Consider the following 24689-nt stretch of genomic DNA (forward strand, 5'->3'; position numbering starts at 1 on the left):
ACACAAGTTGCCACCACATAATACGTATGACCAATCATATCCGATCTTCTCTCTGCTGGGGATGGTGCTGAAACCATCAGCCATTGGGTTCAGTGGTAAAACTAATAGGTATGCATTTAACGTTCCTAGCACACAGTATGGTCATTTTCATATTATATCTTTTTTATGTTGGTTACCATGTGTGTGTAACCCTTGGAAAATGTGTGCAGATTATCTTATGCTTCAGATGTATAAAGGCCGGTTTACACGGTACATTAACACGTACAGGTTAATGTCTAAATGTATGAGCGCGAGAATGGACACCAAAATGCACCGTGTAACCACCCAACTTGTGCGATTGCATGCACAGAAAATAGAACCTGTTCTAATTTGGTTCATGCATTCGTACAGGTTCCATTCCGGTCCACAAACATCATTCACGCCAACGTACATTAATTCGCACATGTTAATGTATCGTGTAAACAGGCCTTAAGGAGCAAAGTACATACTATTATTTAGTGCCATGGTGTGTCCCTTTATCTCTTTGCACAGATTTTAATACTGATGGTCAGCAGTGTAATGCTCATTTCCTTATGCTCTAAAGTTCATCAATTGATAGATTATGGCATGTGGCATAAAATTAAGCCACAGCTTTAGCTGCTGTAATAGGCGGTAACTTCATTGTTAATTACTTTTATTTTTTCTAAGAAGTTTCATTTGTGAAGAAAATATGAGGGCGTATTGAAAATTAGGGTCTACAACATCACCATTTCCGAATGCGAGTCACTAGCCAAAATTTGACTCTGCACTCCATTCCTTGGTTTCTATGCCAAAGTTTAGAACCACCCATGTGGCCTTAGGCTACTCAGTCGCTGTCTGTCAGTCGTTTAGGATGGAGCATCCGCTTAACTTCCGCATATCAGGTGCAAACTATGCTCAGTCATTTGTTTTTTTAATGTAAAAAAGGTTTCTGTAGTAGAAATTCATAGCCAGTTAGTGGAAGTGTTATGGACATCAAAAACGTACTGAAGTGGTGCCGGGAATTTCTGATGGACGGGACAACGTCCACGATGAGCAGTGGTGACGGCAGCCGAGTTTGCCGGAATCAACTGCAGCTCAAATTGATGAGATGGTGTGCAATAAACAGAGAATCAGTCTTCATGAGATGAAGAAAGGTCCTAATGAAGATGGTGGATGGTGGAAGATGTGTCATGTCAAACGATCACCCGACTCAATGAATTCTGTTGGGATATCATCAACCACTCTCCTTACAGCCTAGAAGTTGTCCCTAGCGACTACCACTTGTTTTCCACTCTCAAAAAACGCCTCGGGGGACAGAAATTCAAGTCGGACAAAGAAGTGCAAGAGCAGTCGTCACGTCGCAACACGGCGAGAGAGTGGTATGACGCTGGTATTAAAAAGTTGTCTACAAGAATGCAAAAAGTAATTGATCATCAAGGCGACTAGGCAGAAAAGTAGGTAAATGCTCAACCTTTTTAATGAAGTACGCAAAGTTGAGAATAAATTGATTTTCCACGAGATAAAAAATAGGAGACCTTACTTTTCAATATGTCCTCATATGAACAATCACTATTTAATTGTCATAGAAGAGTATTTTACATTTAAATGCTAATGTATGGAAATTCATGTCTGATATCCAAGTCCATGCAAATGCCATGATAGGGCATAACCACAAGATTAGAGCAGTACCTTGTGCCCTGTGCATCAGAAGTAATTGATCATCGTCATAATCTGTAGGTCATCATGGTCTCCAGGAAAGTCCTTTACAAAAGTTCACTTTGGCTTTTTGGATTTTGCCTTGTCTGTGCCTTCTAAACTTCCTTCATGTCTAGTTGGATTTTTTAGGCATATGTCATTGGTATGGCCGTCTTACCCAATATTTTTGTCTTGGATTGAGCACTTCATTTCCGTAGTAAGGGTAGGTGGAGGCCACCCTATCTCCCATTTTCAGTATATTTCTAGTTGGGCTTCACGTTTTCTGATGCCATGGTTGCCATATGTCTTCATTCTTGTGGTATATCCTTATTTCCGCTCCAAATCAACTGACTGCTAGCTATTTCAATAAGTGAAACCAAAACAGAAATCTTAAATTCCATGCTCAATTATGCTATTTCTTTGTATGTACGTAATTAATGCCAGTTCTCTTCATTACAAAATAAAATCATACACTTCAAAAGTATGAACACCAAATTCTTTGTTTTATTTGGGCTTGAAATCAAGAGTTTTGTGTGGAGCTTAAGTTACAATAGGAGCAGCTACTCAAAATTATATTTTGGATTTCATTACATCTAATCGTTAAGAAACATTTATGGGATTTTCCGTTGAACTCCTGAAGTAGTGCATAGATGGATGGGATACCATTTATATCTGAATATAGTCCCCCTTTTTTTTTCAAAAATGCCCAAGGTAAAAGTAAAGGGGGGGACAATATTCAAACGCATTTTTTTTTACTTTTCCTGAAACTGAAGGCTCAAAATTAGGGGGGGGGGACTTTATTCGGAGAAATACGGTATATTTGGAGATTGGTCGGTGCAGTTTTTGGTGTACTTCCTTTTATATGAGTGAATTTTAGGGGTCCCCTTTGTCTCAGGAAACACTTGATTTAGTTAAATGAAGGATTACCTAAATTCACGAATGTTCTAAATCGGAAATCTTTCTGTTTTTGAACAGTTTATCTTCAATTCCCGTGATCCCATTGTTGTTGGTGTGATGGTGGAAGCTGGCGTAGTGAAGGAAGGAACTCCCATTTGTGTACCCAGCAAAGAAGTGAGTGCTGTTACTTTCTGTTATTCTTTCTCATTCTATGCATGCCCAAACATTGTGTTCCAGCTTTGGATCATGTAGATTATCATCGTTGGCATATGCTGCGATGTTGGCGAAAGAAAATTCAAGTGTTGCATTATTATTGAGTCGCTTTATATTTTTTGGCTGCAAACCTTACTAGGTGAGTGAAAAAAACTGGTACCATGATTTATGCTGTGGCGTTACGTCTTTAAATCTTCGAGATTGTGAACGTAAGCCCCAGACACAGGGAACTCCGATCGTCTGTCACTAGCTGGTTGAGGGAAAGACTCCACAAACAAGAATAATCAGCATTCAAAGAAACAATTGTCAAAAAATTACGAGTCATTTGCAATCAATATCTATTAGAAGTAGAAATATTCAAAATCAGAATTATTACAGAAAACAACGGTGATAACTAATGATCTCATAGGAAACATTACCAAAAACTAAGTACAAGCTGTATGATTTTGCAGAAATCACCCATCTCAGCCGAGCCATCTGTCCACCGCGAGCGCCGGTGCAAGAGAGAGCTTGCCGACCTCCGAAACGTGTCAGGGTGGAGGGGAGGGAATTTGCAAAGTAGTGGAGGGGTAATAGGGCGGGCGATATTCAAGTTAGCTGCATCGGTGTAAATCTGCCGGTAGGCGCATCTGTTGATTGGCACCACTGCAAAACGTCCGTCATCCAAGCCGGGGTTGGGGTAGAACCGCGTACCGCCAGGTTTTCTCTCCTTTATCTACTGGGTTGGAGACATAACCAAGTGGGGTGATAGCTGGTAGAGGCAAGTCATTGGAATTGTAGGAGGGGAAAGACATAATGGGATGAGGTGTTGGAGGGAGAGAGAATTGTGATAGGACAAGTGGAGTACTTCTCACTCCAAACTGCATTCTTATGCCTCAGCACCCACTTCCCCTTGATTTCCAAGGAGTAGGTATTCCTCCGCCGTACTACCTATATAAGTCTTGACCTCCAGGTATGGCTGATTCGGAGGCTGATTCGGTTGGCTGAGTTCGGAGGGCAGATTTCGGAGAGCAGAGTTCTGGGGGGGGGGGTGGGGGTACACTAAAAAATGCCACAATGCAGATGGTATGCCTGACAATTGAGAATTGAGTGACAGTGTCAAATTGACCTTCAGTATACCTTAATGATCATTCCGACTTACTTTCTGGCTCATAGTTTACTTTAAAAGGATCCCAATTACTATCAATGTACATATTACGTATGAAGTAGCAGTGTCCACATCTACAAAAATCCTGAGAGTCACATCTAATATGTTTGGCTTGGGGTTGAGTTCTTACCTTATAAACCTGTAGGACAAATGAAATAGAGTTATTAGGGTTGGTTAGTGACCGATTAAAATTTACTGAGGTACAGGTAAGGAATAAATTTAACTTTTGATGATACATATTTTTTTAATTTAACAAGTATTTGTTATATTCCCATTGCTTTCTGATGTTGTTACTTTTTGCCACATACCCTACCATAGCAGAGTTGAGAAACCATTTGCCTTGTGGACTAGTGTATCCCCATGTGCATAAATTTTCAAGTGATAATGAGCAGTGTTGTTGCAGACCTAACGGTAAGAGGAAATGGGAAACAGGAAACGTAATCATAGCCCCCATCACGTTAGACGATTGATACCATTTTTGACTCCTGTTTGCTACTATGTATGACAAAGGATGATTTTTTTTCCTAACTCCACCCCTTCCTTCTTAGTCTTACATGAGACGTGTGATAATTTTCTTTACTGGTCTATAGTTAAATGGTGTGCATTATGAATTGCAAGTAAAATATATTATTTGTTGGTACAAATTACTTATTATCAATTTATAATAAGACTTTCAATTCATAGTTTAAGAAAACTCATCTGACCATGGTACACAGGCCTTGTATGTCATTTCCAAAAAACATTCTTTTAACTAACTCTATCTATACTTCTTATTTTAATGAGTTAATTTTTTAAATTATTACTGGTTCTTGTAACTGATTACAAATTTTTTTAAGTCCGTAAATGTAACTTAGCCCAGTTCCTTTTTTTGTACTTCAACCGCCTCTGACTAAATGTATAGAGCAGCTTAAATACATAGTTACCGAAAGGAGTTAAACCTCACAAGATAAATATCAGCTAAAGAGTTCGATCAAAAAATATGTTGATTTCGTACACCTGCCACTTAGTCTGGGTTGAGCTCTACCCTCGTTTATCCAAACAAACCTCTGAGTTCAACCCCATACTGTGTGATTCCATGCATGAGTGGATTTAGTCGGAGGGGCACGTGCCCCCCCACAGTCGCTTGAACATAAACAAGATTTGGTTCTGTTATCATTATGTTTGTTTTGCTTTGTGTAATCAGTAATAGATTTAAATGTAGTGGCTACTTCTCACGTAAATTCAGGTATCAAAAGTTATATCCCTAGAAAAATAAAAAAAGAAGGTAGCGAACCGAGATGGTATGGTGCGAAAGTCAGAAAATCATTAATGCCGCAGAGCCTGACATGCAAAGATCAAAATAATCGGTACCAATTTATCCGCTACTGATTGCAAGTTAGTAATAAAAAAGTATAAGCTGTCTAGATGGAAGCATAAAAAAAGGCAGTCATTATTATGTATGTAACATATAAATATTTCCAAATAATAACTTTTTTATTAAAATAAAAAGTAAAATTCGTGCAGTAATGAATTCAATTGATTCGACTTTTACTTTGTGAAAATCCATGTTGAAGTGAAAATACACAACCTTGGTAACTTTTCACTGGAAAATTATTTATTGGTGCAACGCATTTCAACGCTGAGGCGTCATTTTCAAGTACCATACTCGTGCAGTAATTGTTGTATGTTGTTTTTATCCCAAATATGAGAGGACAGTTTGACTGTTAGACCCTTGTATCCCCCCTCCCAGATAAAATCCTGGATCCTCCCTTGATTCCATGGTATTTTTTCCATCCTGGTTTTCATGCCTATCGGTCATGATTTCCGCGGTGTTGTTCATGGTGTATCTGTTGCTTCGCTCGGCCCTGTTCGCAAAGTGCTGACGGGACTTGTTGTGCCGGATGCACGTCCTGTTGTTGGCGGTGGGCAGAGGCGCCCCTCCCGGGAGGCGCACAGGTGTGCGTGCTTCCCGTGCACACACGTGCGAGGGAGAGGAAGGTGATGCCTCATTCACATTACGATTGTGCCAGCGATTGTCGGAACTATCGTGCATTCACACGACGATCATTAAAACCTATGCTGCCCTCTAGTGCTGACATCTTAAGTGAACGGGAAATTGAAGGTTATCAAAGCTGTTGAGGTATGCAGGGACGAGATATTGCTCTGTTCGACGTGTGTACACCGAATAATTTTTCTTCCGCCCATATTCTTCCTTCCTAGGAAAAATCCATGAAAAAAATAGAGCTTCACGAGCTTTTCGTCTTTCTATTGTCGCCTCCGTTTCCGGTCTCCCAGCGCCCAACCATCGTAAAGTGGCAACGTTCGGAACTACGTCAACTATTGACAGGACATGCATTCACACGGCTATTTCGGCCAACTATCGTTAGGGCGATCGCTCGGACAATCGTAATGTGAACGAGGCATGATGGAAGCGGCGGCAGAGTTCGTATTCATAGCTCCTTCTGCCGTCGGGCGTGGACGGAAATGCGTGGGCGACGCCTCTCCACCTCGTCTCTTTGCCGTCGTCGCCGCGGAGGGCTCTGCGGTCGCCAGTGGTCCCAAGGGATATGCATCAATCTTTTGATTCTGCACTGGATGTTGTCGCCCTAATCAGGGTGTCCGGTGACTCGGAGAATCGGGAACTGTGCGCGAATTATAGCCCCTGTATTTATGCACGAATTACTCATGAATTTTAGCTCCTACCTGGAATTTCGAAATATTTCATTTCAAATTAATTTCGCGTTAAATTATGCCAGTTCAAAACCCATTTTCTGGCTTGAAAAGCGTTTTTCGTAATTTTAAGTGCATTATCTTGGTAGAATTTTTACAGCCGCATCGAAACGTACGTCAGGCAAGACAACGGAATCGAAACACTCTCGACTTTAGTAAAGGTTGGTATATACGGTGATTGTTCATGCGAATGATTATGCTAAATGACCATGCGCATTAAATCATTCGCCGTGTATTACGGAAAAAATCGTGAATTAACCGTCATGCGCATGACCATTCAGTGAAAATTAGAGCATGTTCTATTTTTCTCGCATGATCTCATGAATGATGGCATGATCATTCACCGTGTATAGCGGCCTTAAGAATATGAAACACGAAGAATAGAATGGACATTCTGTCTCAGCTACGTCAACATCTACTAAGAGGTCAAAACAACTTCTTTGCCTGCATCGAATAAATATAAATTTTAAATACAATATATTTATCTATATAACTCTTTAAATTAAGACGAACGTCTTGAGGTGCCGGGTGAGACATTCATAAATTAAGTGTCAACTTTCTATTACTAAGTGTATGTCTTTAAATTAGGAACGTTAAACAATACATAAATGTTATATTATTAAAAAGTATTGAAGTAATTTTGGATGTTTTAAAATCCTTATCTAATTCAGTAATCACGTAAAATTAACCTGGAATTTTTTAAAATTTCGCTGGAAACCCTGGGATTTTGCATGAATTTTTCCGCTTTGATTGGCTGGACAGACTCTTAATTGATAATTAGTATTGCGCTTGATATTTTGATGATTTTATACAGAATGCCGTCTCTCTATATCAATTTGGTTATTTTTCGTCGTAACCTCTGATGATTTGATTCATTCAAGCACGCAATCGCAGTAATAATTAAAATAATTCGTTACATAGGTTACGGCTGAATAAATTTCCATCTCCCGTTCACTCGTTAGTTAAAATTAAACGCCCAAGTTGCCGCCAACCGTTCATGAGTTGGTGACGTAGCATTCTTTTTCATTTACTCGTGCGAGAAGAACCGTTTACTGCGGAAAGGATTCGCTCACAAGAGTGTAAACAAAAATGAACCTCGCTAGCCACATTCACAAGGTCAAGGGGTAGCTGAAAAGCGGTGACCCGCTCTGAAATAGCTCGTGACGTCATCAAATTCTTAGCGAAAGGATTAATGTCGTTGACTTTTCGTCGCGAAAAACTCGATAAGTATGCGAGTGATCGAAAATGGATATTTTTATATTTCTCCTACCTACCCTTCATTTGACCCCATCCTACATCTATCACATTTTCATTTCCGGTATGAAAAACCCTAACCTTCATAATAAAGACTGTCTTCACCTCTATAGTTTTCGAATAGCACGTAACCACTTTCGTTTTCCTTTTTGTTTCTATGTTATGTGGCTGTGTATTTATTTGCTTAATATTTTATTCATCGCAAATGGCCATTTTTGGGTATTTTCGAATGTTTTAATGAATGAATAAATTCCAAACCCTATTACGACCGGCAGTTTAAAAAAATTGATAAACGTGCTTATTCGAGTTTTTTTTCCCCTCGATTTTCCCGGGGTGGTTGGCCACTGTTGGATGTAACTCGGCGATCGCTTGAGATGCTCCGCCATCCCTTTCGTCTTCTCCCTCGTCATATCGTCTTCTAAGAAGCGCCCCCGTGTATTTGTCCTCGCTCAAATTTATTCCGGCGGAAGTCGTTAGTTAGTTCGCCCTCCCCCCCGCCCCCTTTCTCCCCGGAGAGTGTGCCGCGCTTCCGCTCGAGGAAGTGGCGCGTCACTAGGGATAGCTCGGGGCTCTTCGTCTCTCTCTCTCTCTCTCTCTCTCTCTCTCTCTCCGCCTCCGTAGCGGCGGCCCTGCGCGCTATTTTCTCGCCTGTCCCTGGCAGTGGCGCAGCGAGGGGGGGATTTTGGGGGATAAACTCCCCCCCCCCCCCCCCAGAGCTCGGAGAATTTTTTAAGTTTAATCCAGTTTACTTAATTAGATTGATATGTAACGTCGTGTCCATGATGTTCGGCGTGACTGATTATGCATTGATGTTTGAATTGTATTTGTATTTGCATGCGTATTTGTGTTTATATTGGTGGTTTGGAGTTGAGGGCGCTATGGTGATGGGAGAGTAAACAGCGGATTGTTAGTAAGAGAGCCATTTTGGATGGAGAAGAGGAAATAAAGCTCCTAAGATTATGAATGATTATTATTGTCTGAGAAGAAAAAAAGGTTGCGACATCACAGGTATTACTAATAGAATAGTGTACAGATTGATAAAATAACCCTCATAAAGCCGTAAAACTCACCATTTTGAACCGTTTGTCTTTAAATTCCGCAATTTATTAATCTCGCACCTACCGTTTATCCTGGTGGGTATTCCATACCCCCACACACACCGGCATTAGTTGCACCTAAACCTCCCCCAGCCTTAATTCCTAGCTGCGCCGCTGGTCCCTGGGACCGCCTCAAGATCGCAGATCGACGCGCGCATCGGCTGATAGCAACAGTAAAAAAATAAATTCAATCGTGTCAGGCGAAACATGATGGAACTCCTGCATGATGAATCAAAAAAGGAAAGACAATGGCAGGATCCACAATTTGATAAATACTGCGTCCGGTTTCGAATACATTTGGCCCCTAAGTAATGGGCCCGCATGTCTTGGCAATGTATTCGTGTGGTGAAGTATGGCTATGTAAGGTTAAAATGACGGTATCCGCTTTTATGTCAGTTGAGAGCCTTCAAAAGTTTTGACTCCCGTGAGGCTATGCATACAAAAGGGCCTGGGGTTAATTTCGGGATCGACCTCTCCTGACACCATTTACGGCCTTGCTCAACTTCATCTAGGTGTTCCTCTGAAAGGTCATCTGTTAATACAGTAAAACTCGCGTACAACGATCACGCATATAGCGAAACTCCGCATATAACGAGGTGAGTTCCCGATCCCTTGGACTTTCCTATTATCGCCTATGTTAATTTCTCCGCATGCAACGAGTTTGGATGATACTTAATCCCCGCAATTACGAACTATTCTTTCGTCGCTTGGGGAATTATTTCCTCTTTTTAAAGTAATTACGGCCATCTTGGCTGCTTAAATGTTCCTCACCTTATCATCAGTTGTTTTTACGTATGGTCATCACTATATAGCTCTGCTGTTGATCATAAAATCCTTCCCTTTTCAGCCATTTGATGGAAATGGTGGGACAATGGTTAAAGTTTACGGATCTGTTGCTTAAATGAAGACGGCGTACGGAATATTTGCCGGAAATCCTGTGATTTAAAGGGCAAAATCCTTTATTGTGGATGGATATAACGATACCCCTTTTATAAAAAAATAGAATGGTGATCCCCTGAAATTCGTCATAAGCGAGTTTTACTGCGTTTTGATCAAATTTTTGCGTTGCAAAATCCGGTGTTGAGTTTTTCTCATCTGTCTCCAATTATTCCTATGCGATTGTTCTCTTCTCACCTCCTTTTTGTTTGTGATTTTGTCTCGTCTGCGGATTTTCTCCAACCTTCGATGGGACCACATTTCCTTAGCTCCTAATCGACTCTTCTTTTGTATCCCGTTTATGACCCGTAAAAAGGCATTATTCCTCACATAAGTCTCTTTCGCTATTCTAAACTAACACTTTTGCAAATCATTCAAAGCTATTTTTGGCGCTTAGTTCTTTACTTACTCTCCCATTTAATTTTTCCATCTTCTGTTTTCTGGGTTCTTAAATTGTTTTAGTTCTTCCAAATTCATTCCTATCCCCTCAGGTTCCGTGCAATTTCGAATACCAGATGCCAGGGATTTAGCCTTTTTGTATTTTTTTTCATTCGACATTGGTCTTTCAAAATTCTTTTTATTCTTTACTTAGGACATTTTATTTGCATAATACGAGACTCTCACAAGGAAGGAGAGGTACCAGGATTTGAAAAAAAAGCACCAGAATTAGAAAAAGTTTTTATTGTGAGATCATGACGTTTTTAATGGGTTTGATAGGCTCACTACCACGATAGCGTCATTTTTTCATGTAGTTTATTTATATTTGATACATTATTTCTAATAAATTCTTTTCTCACGAAGGAGAAGTGTATTGATTTTTCTAAAATCTATTTGAAATTAATCAATTTGGTGACTTTTTTATTGTCCCAAAATAATGTTGGAGTTGAGGTTTCGATATAACACTAATCTTTTGGCAACTGCACAGGCACCTTGATTACTCTGTTTATATTTTCTCTGGTGAGTGTTTATGAATTCAAATGGTATAAGCTTTGAAGGATCGGGTTGGTGTGGTGGCTGAAGTGTTGGCTTCCCACCCTGTGGGTTTGGGTTCAAATCCCGGCGGTGACGGAGAATTTTTTTAGAGACTGTCCCATCCCTGCTTGAGTGCTTTGTCGAAGGCACTTCAAGTACAGCGCCTTGTCCGTCGGATGGGACTTTTAGCCGTGGTCCCCTTGACGCCTTTCGTTGAGGGCAGGCTAATGCCGACGCCGGGTTTCTCTCCACCCTTCCTTCCTTCCTTACCCTTCCCTCATGGCGCAAATGACCTAAGTTGTCGGCCGCGTCCTACAAATATCATACCTTACCGAAACTCGAACTGAATAAAATTAAAAAGTCGCGTAGGTTTCTTTATTTTTTGAGCTAGTACAGTCAAAATTTCGAGTATTGGCTTCGCACCCCGTGGTTCCGGGTTGAAATCCCAGCGGTAACGGATAATTTTCAGAAACTGCCCGATCCTTGCTTGAGTGCTTTGTGGGGGGGACTGCAAGTACAGCGCTCCGTCCGTTCGATGGGACGTTTAGCTGTGGTCCCCTCGGCGCCTTTTGTTAATAGGAGGCTAATGCCGACGCCGGGTCTCTCTCCACCCTTCCTGCCCGACCCTTCACTCATGTCACAAATTACCTCGGTCACCTCCTTCGAATACCATTACATACAGCAGCGGATCCGGAATAGGAAGAACTGGGGGGCCTAGGGGGCTCTCTTCTCCTGTAACGTTCGACAACTGATAAAAATTACCATTTTATCTAGTGTAAATTGGATACCCAAAGGGGGGGGGGGATAGCCCCTCTCCGGATCTGCCTCTGAGATGCGAATTATTATTATAGTATTCTACCGATTAAGGTAGGTTTCCATGGAGTATTCAAGAAGTGGTCTGGGAGACTCCCTTTCTAGCACTGCCTTCTTTAATTCCCTGTACTCTACTCTCTTTCAATCTATCTAAAAAATCCTATTCTTTTCCTTCCCCTCCCTCGTTTCCCTAACATTCTACCCTCCAACACCATTTTCGACATCCCATCACCGCTAAGCACTAACTCCATCCATACCTTCTGTCTCCTCCGTATCTCATCTAAAAGCTGCCTCTCATCGCCAACCATATCCAGCACTTCGTCATTCCTTTTCCTCTCCGTCCATTTCACCCTCTCCATTCTTCTCCATACCCACATCTCGAATGCCTCCAATCTTCTCTCGTCTTCTTTCCCCAGTGTCCACGTTTCCGCACCGTAGAGAGCTACACTCCAGATCACACTCTTCACTAACCTTTTCTTTCATAACGATCCTCTTAGAAGCTCCTTCCTGTTCACGAACGCCTCCTTCGCTAATGCAATTCTCTTCCTGATGTCCTTACTACTGTATCCGTTTTCCTCTAACGTACTGCCTAAATAGTTGAATTGCTCAACCTGCTCAAGTTTTTCACCACCCACCTTTATCTTGAGTCTCAAATTCCTCGCTCGTGATGCTTTACAAAACCGCGTAACCTCAGTTTTCTTGTGATTAATCCTCATTCCATACTCCTCGCAATGCTCGTATAACGCATCCTCTAGAGACTGAAGCCCCCTCGCTGACTGACTAATCAACGCCTGATCATCCGCGAATCTCACTGATTTGAACATCATTCCTCCCACTTTTATTCCAGCTTCTTACTCATCCCACGTTTCCTTTACCATCTCTTCAGCGTACACGTTAAAGAGCAGCGGCAATAGAGGACAGCCTTGCCTCACACCTCGGCCAATGCTTGCCCACCCAGATTCTCCATCCGCTACCCTCACTTGCGCCATATACACACTGAAAAAACACTTTGGATATGAGAATCGTAGGTTTGGGTGTCACACCCAAAGCTGAGGTGAAGGAAAGGACTTGTCCATACATTTGGTTGTGTCACCCAAAGGGAATGGGTGATGAGGAGTTGGATGTTCCAACTACTCCTTTGGTTGCTACATCCAAAGAAGATGACGAGTACTTTGGGTGTGAGAACCAAAGCGTTGGGTAGCTCATCAAAACAATGTTTGGATGCCGAATGAAAAGTTTAGATCACCTGCCCAAAGGATTGCGCCCCTACTCCTTCCTCCCTCCTATTCAGCCCCACTACACTTTAATATTGTTCTTTTTCAACTCATTTCTAACAGTGCAACTAAAAAATGAGAAAACCTAGCTCTGTAGTTGTCATAATACCTATCTATTATCACATAATTCAACATATTGTAATGTGCGTGGGTGGAAAAATAAATATCCCCATTTGTAGAACAATAGAAGGAACATTTATTTCGAATTTATAAACACACAGTTACATAAAATTCACTCCAAACACACAATTTTTCTGAATCTCTTCTTGTTCATTCTCCTTTCCTCGTCAATAAACTCCGTGCCAACGCTCTCGATGATTACTCCGCAAGACTCTCGATGAATCCACCGTTATAATATCATAAAAAGTGCACAAAACACAGAGAATTAATATCATTATCAAATTCTATGCCAATAACATAAAATACAATCACGACATATTATAAATATCATCGGGAAATACAAGAAACGTGAGACAATTTAACCTCAATAAATAAAGATCAATGTTAATAAGCACAGCAGCACTTCCGACAAAATATGATCTGAGAGTTTGAACTTTGTTTTAATAAGCACATAGAGATAACAATAGAAATCAGAAGAACTCATAAGCAAAGGGTGGTAGTGCGGGCATGAGAATTAATGCAACATGGCGGTGAGAATAAACACAAAATGGCCGTGAGAATAAACAACAACTCGCAACTTACCAGCGAACACATGGATATAGGCTCCAAGCCCAGCCTTCGATAAGAAATTCGCCGTCCGCTCGTCCATAATCTCGAGCAGCAAGAGCAACGAAGCACAAGAGGCAACAGAGTTCGCCCGTTTTGCCCACAACAAGTCCACACGTGTCTACGGCTTCCACGGCTGAACACAGAACTGCGGGTGCTAGAGAGCTTCATGAGATTACCACCAGAGCGCGTAACAATAGATTTAGATTTCGCACCTAAACCGGTAGAGTGCACTAACCATAACTTTGGTTCTCCCATCCAAAGGACGTTGACTGGACGTGTTTGGTGTGACATTATTTGCCTTTGGTTCTCACATACAAAGAGTTAGTTCTGACGTCGCATGATTCTTGATGGCGCACCCAAACCTCCCCGCCCAAAAGGGTTTAGGGTGTAGCATCCAAACCTGTTCTCTCAGTGCAGATTACGAATCAGTCGTCTATCCCTCCAATCTACACCTATTCTCTTAATAAAATCCATTACTTCGCCCAGTTTTCTTAAAACGCATCCAATCCTCTGAGATAATGCTGTATTAAATTTTGCTCTCTGCTTTTGGTGTATGTGCAGACACTCACAGTGCGCTGTTTTAACGCATGTGTACAAGGATGTGGTCGCGAACCGTGCGTCGCGCCGACAGTCGGCCGGCGCGGCGGATGGAGCGGGCTGCGCGCGTGCGTGCGTGTCCCATCGGCGCGCGCGGCCCGCCGCGTGTCGTCATCACCCTTCCTCATTAATACCGCCGTCGGTGTCCTTGGGACGGCCGCGGCGCGGCGTGTCGGTCCGGCACGGCAGCGTTGCCTGGTCGACGCCCGTTCCATTGGATCGTCCCGATGGGCAATAACGACCTCCGGTCGGAACCGGTTCCCATCGGGTCCCAAAATAGGTGCACTTGGTCCATCCAATCTTCATCGTTCACTATCTATGCATTTAATCAATGGGGCAGCTTGGCAATGGCGAGCTGCGATACGAACTGGGTAGCCGAACAAAAAAGGAGCTCAAGTGTGCTGTGGCGGGTGGAGACGATGCATCCCTATCGTACGACCGATCTTTTTCCTTCGCGTTTTGTTTTGTATAAAACTCAGGCTATAATCTTTGTAATTGTCTGGGCATGTGAAGTATAAACTTCTCAATATTTACCTGTATCTCATACATTTAAATTTTTCCTCGATTATTTGTTTTAGATGTATATATTTTATGGAGGGACTTAGTGGCCTAATGTGTAGAGCGCTTGGCTGGTGATGAAGAGTTCCGGTTCCAAAGCTCTGATAAAGCTTTCGGGCATCCCCAAAATATAGTCCCAGAAGATTTAGGTGACCTAGGCAAACGACTGCCCCCCATACCTTGAATACAGATACAAGAAGGTACAAGAAAATGTCACCCAGTACCTGAAAAGAAAACGAAGATGACGCAGGAGGAGATGAGTGTTGAATCTTCTCTACCGTTCCCATGACGTTACGTGTCTCGTTGTTGTTGTTGGAGTTGTGGTTTGGAGAAGAATGGAGAAGGTTTAGTGGATGGAGAGGAGGAGGAACGACGAATTGATGGACATCATGGGTGTACGCAGCGGGGGGCAAGAGGTCCCCCCCCCTCCATTAGAAAAAATCGCGTAAGTCTTTTTGGAAAATCGGGACTGGATCGCTACGAAAGTTTTGAACAAATTTTCATTCAACCCATTGAAAAATGATAACTGTGAAAGATGCATGACTAAAATGCCCTTTATTCGTGCAAATAATTTAGAAAAACCAATGAAGTGCCGTTATAATTTTCTAAAAATTTTGGTTTCATTCATATTTTCTATGCTAAAATGTTACTACTTGAACAACCATGGCTTACCCCCGCCCCCCCAATCCTTGGTACGGGCTTGATGGACGTGGTGGAAGAGGAGATGCGAAGGAGACTGAGGATTCGGATGCAGTGATTTCTGAAAGGGGTGGGGATGTTAAAAGGCGCGTCGGAGGGAAGAGTGTTAGGGAAGCGGGAAGGGGAGTGGAAGTGAATGGGATGCATTGATTGAATGGAAAGGAATCGGCCTCGCCGGGAATCGAAGAGCGAAGTTCAGTGTTGAGAGGTGGGAGGAGCGGGTTGATTCATAAAATCCTCCATGTAAACTTGCCCTACCCGGTGGAATACCTTTAATAGTTTATTCCTCCAGGTCTCCGAGGCGTCTCCGGGAATAGGGTAGTTTCCTTCATCAAAGAAAACGAAAGGCATTGATTGCGATTCGTTACCCACCATTAGTGTACTCATAATATAAAAATTTTTTGGTTTTAGATATCCCAGTTTAGACGAATGGCAATGGTCAATTTTAACCGCATTTGGAAAAGGCCAGATTGGCGCCCATGCGATGCCACTCCACCTGACGTCACAGGGACCTAGTTTCTGTGCGAGTAGATAGGAGTTTTACATCGTCTGAGATTACCAATGCATGTATGAGGCACAGAGGTCAGGGAAACATCCCTTAATAATCGCCTATTAAAGTTGCCTATGGTCGGAAAGTTTCCTTCGTTTGTTAAGGTATTAATAATCCTTATTTAAGCCAAGCACTACCAGCTAGCAGGGTACTCTGCTACCTCAAAGCATCCTTCGTCGTATCAGCGCTCAAAGCCTCGTTCCAAGGTCACCTCACTTGCAGCAGCGGGAACCAGAACGATGTCACACGGAGTTTTCCCAGCATTCATACTTAGCCGTCGCGTTTTCGCGCGCTTGAAAATTTTCACTTTTCATTTAATCAAGAAAAATAGATATCGTCATAAAAGAATGTAAAGCCGTGAAATGCGTACTCCAGGAGTAATAATCTTTCGATTTAGGCAATAAAAAAATAATAGGAAACCACCCTATTGCATGCCTCAAGGGACCGCGAAAAGTATACCTCCACCCACCCACGTAAACTGTAACTTTGATCCCCCACTCTGATGGTTCCCAAGTCAGCGAAAGGAGGTGCATATCACCATCTTCCTTAAACCAGCATTTTTTAAAACAGATCTGCAGAATACCCTTTATGACTCCAATTGAATGAAAATTGTCTCGGGAGTCTGCTTTTGGAAAAGACTACGGGGAGAAAACTTTAAGTAAACGTGAAAAGTAATTAACAATTAATTACTTACCATCAATGGAGATGGACTTGTATGAACTCTACATTTAAACCTTTTGTCGGTCAAGCGTCTATCAAGGGCATATTTCATTCAGCAAAATAGATAGGATTTTAGTGATGTAAATATATTGAACCCTGTCATATGAAAATGTATCGAAGGCACGAATTTCAGATGTTCTTAATAGAATATTAATACTGGCTTCGACGTTTAGAACTGATCATTTACATCACGTTTCTGCAATAAAATATCATTTTATGCTGACGAAGTAAGGCCGATATGATTATAACTTCCCTCATAAAATTGTGTGATACTACTCGGTCTTAGGGCCTGCCAAGAAAAAAATATATTGAAAACAAATTTCACTCGAAATGGGGACGTAAATGGATATTTTGTGGTGCTAGTCACAATGCTAGTTAAGTAGTGATGCTAGTAACCGCCACTCTAGTAGTAATACTAATCGCACAAACTATTATCAACGGAGAAGTGCTCCATGAACGCTGATCGAGGTAGTGAACAAAAGCAATGAAGGCATACACACAGTGATTCATTCCGAGGGTTGGTTTGGATTGGAGAAGGTAGAGCTCGCTTTGAACAGAGTCAGAGGCGAGTAGGCGAGGCATTCGGGGTAGGGGAGCAGTATCCTATCCGTTGGGCACCCCGCATTTCGAGGATTTTGTTTAGAGGTGTAAGAAGGCTTCATCCAGGATATGAACTCGAGACTTCGATCAACAGCCATGCGCTCTGCCCACTAGGCTACCTCCTCTCGAATGAGGATAGATATAGGGCAGCATTTTAATCTCCTCAGCAAGAAAATGAATGTAAATTTTGGCCTCCCCTTGATCCCACACAAGTAAGCTGTATTATTCGTCTAATACAAGTGTGAATTGATGTGGGAAGTAATTTGGCTGGGGGCAGCCGAAAAATGCGCCATGTACCCCTAAATTCACCGTTAAGGCCATTTTACACGGGGCACGGAATTACGCAGGTTAGAGCTGCATTAATTTATTTAAAAAATGGCGTGGAATTGCGCGAATGCCTGAACGAAATTAAAACGGGCTATTTTGCCATCTCGCATCCATGCATTCTCGCACGTGTTCTAGTAATTCACCGCTTTACACGACGCAATTTTGATTGCGCCTTCGCACGTACGTCAGATTGCGCAATTCCGTGTACCGTGTAAAACGGCCTTTAGGATACCTTTAATGAAACCCTCGAATTCTTTCCTTGTTGCCTTCCTTCCTTCGGATTGTGTGCTTGCGGAGAATGACTTTTCGTCCGAACTATATAGAAACGTTTTACGCGTACGCGATGAATTAAGAACGGGTTCTCCTGGAGAAGGTCATCGGCTACCCGTCTTGCCCCCTCCCCCTCGGCCATGCTCCGCTGCCGCAGCCCCCACCCCCTCCTCCCCCTCCCCTCCTGGGTCGATGTGGAAGGAGGGAGCTCCGTTTATCGGTTCATTCATGTCTCGGCCCCCGCCCTCCCCTCTCGCCTCTCCGCCTTCGCTGTTGCCAAGTTGACCAATCGTGTCACCCGTCGCTTGTATCTCGTCTTCCCGACCCCATTGTGTGCATTGATTGCTGTTCCTCTCGGGGTGACACGAGCAGGTATCGAAGATATTACATTACTTTTCTAATATAATCGGAAATATAGGAATCAGGTCTTAAACGGAATGGATATTCGATCATTGGGTGACATCCACAGCATCCGACTAGTCCAGTCGGGAGATATTTTCGTAAATCAGGGGCGGATCCAGGATTTCTTTCTGGGGGGGCACAAGCAATGCCGTATCGAGGATTTTGTTCTGGGGGGGAGGCACAAGGATACCTCGTAATACAAAACGAACGCAATAATAATGGGAACTTATTAAAAATCTTGCATATTTTTTAACGGTCTGGGGGGCACGTGCCCCCGTGAATTGTGAAGCATTGTAAATTGTGAAGTATCGGAAAAGGAATGACGGATTGCTATGCACTGGGTGCGAGGAGAGGAAACGTTTTTACTCCTGAATGACGCGATCTTTTTTCTCCCTCCCTTAGAACAGGGGTCTCCAATTTACTAGGCCACGAGGGCCACGTTCCAAGTTCCGAATCGCCCCGCGGGCCGGATAGCAAATTTGCCGATGACTGAAGTATTCGATGCCAACGTCTACTGAAGAATCCGGTGGCGTATTTCTTATTTACGAACAGTTGAAGGCGACTTTGACGTGTAGTACAGCGCTGCAATGCTCCTAACGGCGTCTCACAGAGTTACACGAGCGAGAATCGCGCGCTACTTGAAACGAGTGCGCGGGCCGGATCCGGCCCGGGGGCCGTATTTTGGAGACCCCAGCCTTAGAGTGATGGCTCCAACGATAGATATTCAGGAATCTTAGGAGTGACCGCTCGACCCATCTGCTGAATCGCACGGTTTCAGCAACAGAAAACGGGACATGCGGACTGACGGGTAAAGGGACGGGAATAATATCCCTGGAGCCATTGCGAAATAAATAAGCGAAACGATCATTTTTCTGCCTTCATTGCAACGATCGTTGGAGCTATCGCACGGAACGTGCGAAAAAATGGTCGAGTGATACAGGCTTAGTGAAAAACGGAAGGGACAGGTTTTCTACAAACTGTTGACAATAGATTTGGCTTTATTTTACTTATCAAAATTCCAAGTTATTGAAATGAAAACTATGGGAATAACAAGCGCTCAAAGTTTGGCAACTTGATTTTACGCGAGAAAAAAACGGGTACTTCTTTTTAGTAAAAATTAAGTACAGGTTTTGGATGGGGAGAATACAAAGCGGGAAGGGGTTATTAAAATCCAAATGAAGAGTATTGGGTGATAGGTAAGCGGGGTAAGGGGTGGGAAGAGAATTGCAATTATAGATTGAATGCACGTGAATGAGCCTTACCGAGAATTTACAAGGAAAGTTCAATTTGAGGAGGTGAGGCAAGCGGGTCAGTTCGCAAAATCCTCCAAGTAATTTACGTGAAGTGGTGGAAAACCTTATTAACGAGTATAGCATTAAGCTGTTACGGTATTTGCCGAAAGAGCATTCGTCCAGGGCAATTTGATGGCTAGAACGGCCAAAAAATGCTCGGCTATAAGGAATAAGCAATGAAGAATCTTCGATGAGGTAAACAGTAGATGTTTTGGTAGGCCAAAATATGGGTCTCAAAATATACACCTTAATGGCGAGCTTTCTCCGAATTCCAATAGCGTCTCAAGTCTCTTGAGTCGCGCTTCGCATGCGCAAGCCGATACAATAAGCTGGAAACTATGTCTCAAATAAGCTATTTAAAGTTAAATTAAGAAAAAGGAACTTTGTACTTTCACATTAATATTTATTCACGACCATGGTTTCAACGTTAGACGTCATCATCAGGTGAACCCTACAGAGGTCCATCACATCCTTTTATACCAGGCTAGGAGGGGGAGGGAGGAAGGTAATTAGGTTGAAAGGATTGGTTAACAGAGAAGAGGGAGGGGGGAAAAAAACCTTGGTCATGTGGTATGGAAGAAGTTAGGGGGAGGAGGCTCCCTTATGGGGGGCACGGCAAGTGGAGGGGGGGGGTTCAGGTGAGAGAGAGAGAGAGGCCGAAGAGTTCGTCATGTCATTAGCCCAGGAATTTAGGAGTGGGAGGCTTAAAAGAGGGGAATGGTAGTCATACAAAAATTCGTTTACAATGTTGTCATTGGAACGTACGTGCTGCAAAATTTCCATTTGTTCCAAAGCGTCTAATCTAGGTCCTTTAGGTTCATAATGAAGCACTTCAAACACAAAATCACTTTGATGATTGTTATCTAACAAATGTATAGCAAATTGTGAAGTAGTCTTTTTATTTCTCTGGCAGGCTTGATGTTCTTTTACCCGCTCTTGAAATTGTCGCCCCGTTTGCCCAACATACACCGCGTTGCATTCACATTTTAGTCTATACACCCCACTCCTTTCTTCTCTTGGGATCACCAAAGATCCCATCCCAAGAGAAGAAAGGAGTGGGGTGTATAGACTAAAATGTGAATGCAACGCGGTGTATGTTGGGCAAACGGGGCGACAATTTCAAGAGCGGGTAAAAGAACATCAAGCCTGCCAGAGAAATAAAAAGACTACTTCACAATTTGCTATACATTTGTTAGATAACAATCATCAAAGTGATTTTGTGTTTGAAGTGCTTCATTATGAACCTAAAGGACCTAGATTAGACGCTTTGGAACAAATGGAAATTTTGCAGCACGTACGTTCCAATGACAACATTGTAAACGAATTTTTGTATGACTACCATTCCCCTCTTTTAAGCCTCCCACTCCTAAATTCCTGGGCTAATGACATGACGAACTCTTCGGCCTCTCTCTCTCTCTCACCTGAACCCCCCCCTCCACTTGCCGTGCCCCCCATAAGGGAGCCTCCTCCCCCTAACTTCTTCCATACCACATGACCAAGGTTTTTTTTCCCCCCTCCCTCTTCTCTGTTAACCAATCCTTTCAACCTAATTACCTTCCTCCCTCCCCCTCCTAGCCTGGTATAAAAGGATGTGATGGACCTCTGTAGGGTTCACCTGATGATGACGTCTAACGTTGAAACCATGGTCGTGAATAAATATTAATGTGAAAGTACAAAGTTCCTTTTTCTTAATTTAATTATGAATCGCTTTCACCAAGTTACGCCTCAAACAATTAATTTTAAGCTATTTAAAGGATTTTTTACACTTGGCATGTGGTGGCACAATTCAGAACTGCATATATATCTTAATCTGGCGTGCAATGGCGCGAATACATGAACAAAATTGAAACTAGGGCTATTTTGCCTCGAATGAATGCTTCTCTCTTAACAGGTCAATGAATGAGTCGAAACTGCAATGACGGCACGTACTAGTGATTTTTTTTTATTTAAAAATTATTCGAGAATTGATGACCGGGGTAGATTTTTTTCGTCGTTACTTGCCTTTATGTATCTACCAGATTAGCGATTTTGGGTGAACGATCCCATTGAATGAGGAGTTTCGTTAAACCAATCCTACTATTATTGACTCTTGATGACTGTGACTTATTCATAATTTTATATTCATATCTTTCCACTTAATTTTTATAGTTGTAGAACATCTTTCACCGCTAAGCGGCATCATCAGGTACATTTACATTGCAGAATCCTTATTTGTTTTTTTGACATTACAAATACGAACCAGTAGACTGTTATGCAAATGTACCTGAAGAAGGCGCTTACGGATGAAGCAATTCGAGGGGTGTACTATGTTGTACAAATTCTAAAATGCAAGTGGAAAAGTACGAATATATTTAATCACGTGTGTCAATAATTTCTACGAAGAGAAGCCTGATGTTGTTAAACATGTACGGTGGCCTAGCTACGTATTTTTTTTATTTTGCGAAAATTCCGCAGAGAAAAAAATCATTCGCTTTGACCAGGATAAGGTACTGTCCACAAATTTCCATAGAGGAGAAAGACGGCTCGGTAACTTAACTGGCTAAAGCACTCGACCGGAAATCGGGGGATCCGGGTTCGTGTCTTGATGATTTTTTTCTATGTAGAATTTTCGCACAATTTGTGCATTGCGGGTGACTCCGTAAAGTTTTCTCCTCAGCTAATCTAGGTACACTTAAAATTTCTACATATGAAAGAGGATGTCTGTTTGTTTGTCCGCTATGCGTTTCCATACGGCTGCACGGATTGTGACCAAAGTTAGTGTAAAGGTACATCTTATGCTTCGGAATCCCGTAGTGATACTTTCGGTTGCGTCCGATGCGTCCTTTGCGTCGTTTTCTCATAGCCATTTTTGTGAGGGAATGTTGAAAACAGTGTTGGTGAGTATAATGTTCGGTAAACGAGGGAGGGGAAGGAACAGAATAGGATTTTTAGATAGAATGGAAGGGAGTAGGCCTTATTGTGAATTGAATAGAGAAGCCCATGAAGGGAGGGGAGACTGCTAGAATAATAATTAAATCTTACTTGAGATTAAAATTACTTAATTAAAGATTTCTAATTAAATTTACTTCTCGCGAATCTACATTAATGTTATATAGTATAGCCGGATAGTAACGCTATATTTTTGTTGTTTATATTTGATGATTTTTCGAAGTTAACTCGCAAGTTCCTAGGTTAGTTATATGTCTCCCGCTTCTACGGACTATCCTTCGCGGGCAACGTCGGGTGGCCTGATAGTTGATTGATAAAAATGAGTATTCTAACATTATGGAATCATCATCATCACCGGTCAACAATCATAGGATTGGTTTGACGCAGCTTTCCAGTCAGTTCTCCTATCAGCTAATCTTTTCACACCTGCGTATTTCTTCTCTTTCACATCCTTCTTTACTTGTTCCATATATTTTGTTCTAGGTCTCCCTTTTCCGTTCTTGCCTTCAACTTATCCCTCGACGATTGTCTTCGTCAGGCCATCATGTCTCAACATGTGGCCTATAAGGTTGTCCCGTCTTCTTGTTATCTTAGTACATTTCTCACTATATTTGTGGGTTTATTAACATAGATATTTTACCTAACGGATAGATATCATCATCACTGGTCAGCAATCCTAGGATGGGTTTGACGCAGTTCTCCACTCAGTTCTCCTATCAGCTAATATTTTCACACCTACGTATTTCTTATCTTTTACATCTACGTCTACATCTACATAATACCCTGCGAGCCACCTCTAGGGTGTTTGGCAAGGGGTGACAAATCACCAACATGCAGCATGCAAGAGGACCGCCACATCCTTCTTTACTTGTTCCATTTATTTTGTTCGAGGTCTTCCTTTTCCGTTCTTGCCATCCACTTGTCCCTCGACGATTGTCTTCATCAGGCCATCATTCCTCAAGATGTGGCCTATAAGGTTGTTCCGTCTTCTTGTTAAGGTTTTCATGAGGCTTCTCTTCTCTCCTACTCTTCTTAGGACTTCCTCGTTACTAACTCGGTCGATCCATTTGATCTTCATCATTCTTCTGTAGCAATGGAATCCTCATTCAGATGAAAAGCCACGTCAGGAGAATAAGGTATTGGGAGGCGAGGCTGTGTGTTGAGGGCGGGGTGTTGAGGCGAGTTGGCGGCTCGCGGCGCGATCGAAGGCGGAAGGGAGTGGCGGTGCTCGCGAGAGGCAAACCACGCACTCTCTCTCCTTCTCGTCGACGCCTCAAACGAATGGAAAGTGAGGCACTGTGGAATATGTCTAGGCCTGAGCTATAGCCTAACGTCATCACTTCTACCTCAAAACTGTGGAATGCTTGTAACGCGCACGGAATTAGAGGAAGGCTGTTGTGGGCCCCTCAAACACGGCCAACTTCCATGCTATATAAATAGGAAAATACACGAAATTCGATTGTAAGGATACATCTACATATTACCCCTCTGGGTGGGTGGGGGTGAACTGTCAGCAACATGCACCAGGGGATTAAAATTTACTCACTTTAATATGCACCACGCAACATGTACGCTACATATGACACATACTTTATGTGATTAATTTTTGTCCTGATCGTGATGGCAATCTGACGATGAAGTTAGAACGTACAAAACGTGTTGTTAGAAATACTAGGAAAATTCAGATACATGCATTGTGGAATTCATAAATTAGTAAGCTTATGTACCTGTCAACTAACCTATTTCTGAGGCCTAACGCTGCCGTTATAGTATCTTATCGATTGCGGAAAAACGACTTTCTAAATGTATCTATTCTACAGTCTATCCCTCTTAATTTATTTTATATTATCTGATCTTCCATGGTACGTTGGCTTGCATAGGATAGTGCATTTTGAGGTGCAGAAACTGCTGCATGGGATGCAAGTAATTTATCCTCCTAGTCGCAATATCACCCGAAGTGTATAAGCTGAGAAAACAAGGCTCGAAGTTCTGCGATTTCCCTTGCATTTA

The 24689-nt window shown here is 42.4% G+C and overlaps 1 protein-coding gene across 1 annotated transcript in view; it reads left to right on the forward strand.

The window, feature by feature from the left end:
• LOC124161973 (eukaryotic translation initiation factor 5B) overlaps positions 1 to 24689 on the forward strand; it is a 160149-nt gene that overhangs the window by 48695 nt on the left and 86765 nt on the right. Inside the window, exon 20 of the mRNA XM_046538258.1 lies at positions 2671 to 2766. Coding sequence (XP_046394214.1) covers positions 2671 to 2766 — 96 coding nt within the window. The remainder of the gene's footprint in view (positions 1 to 2670; positions 2767 to 24689) is intronic.

Source organism: Ischnura elegans, chromosome 7, assembly GCF_921293095.1.
Source record: "Ischnura elegans chromosome 7, ioIscEleg1.1, whole genome shotgun sequence".
Taxonomy (NCBI): domain Eukaryota; kingdom Metazoa; phylum Arthropoda; class Insecta; order Odonata; family Coenagrionidae; genus Ischnura; species Ischnura elegans.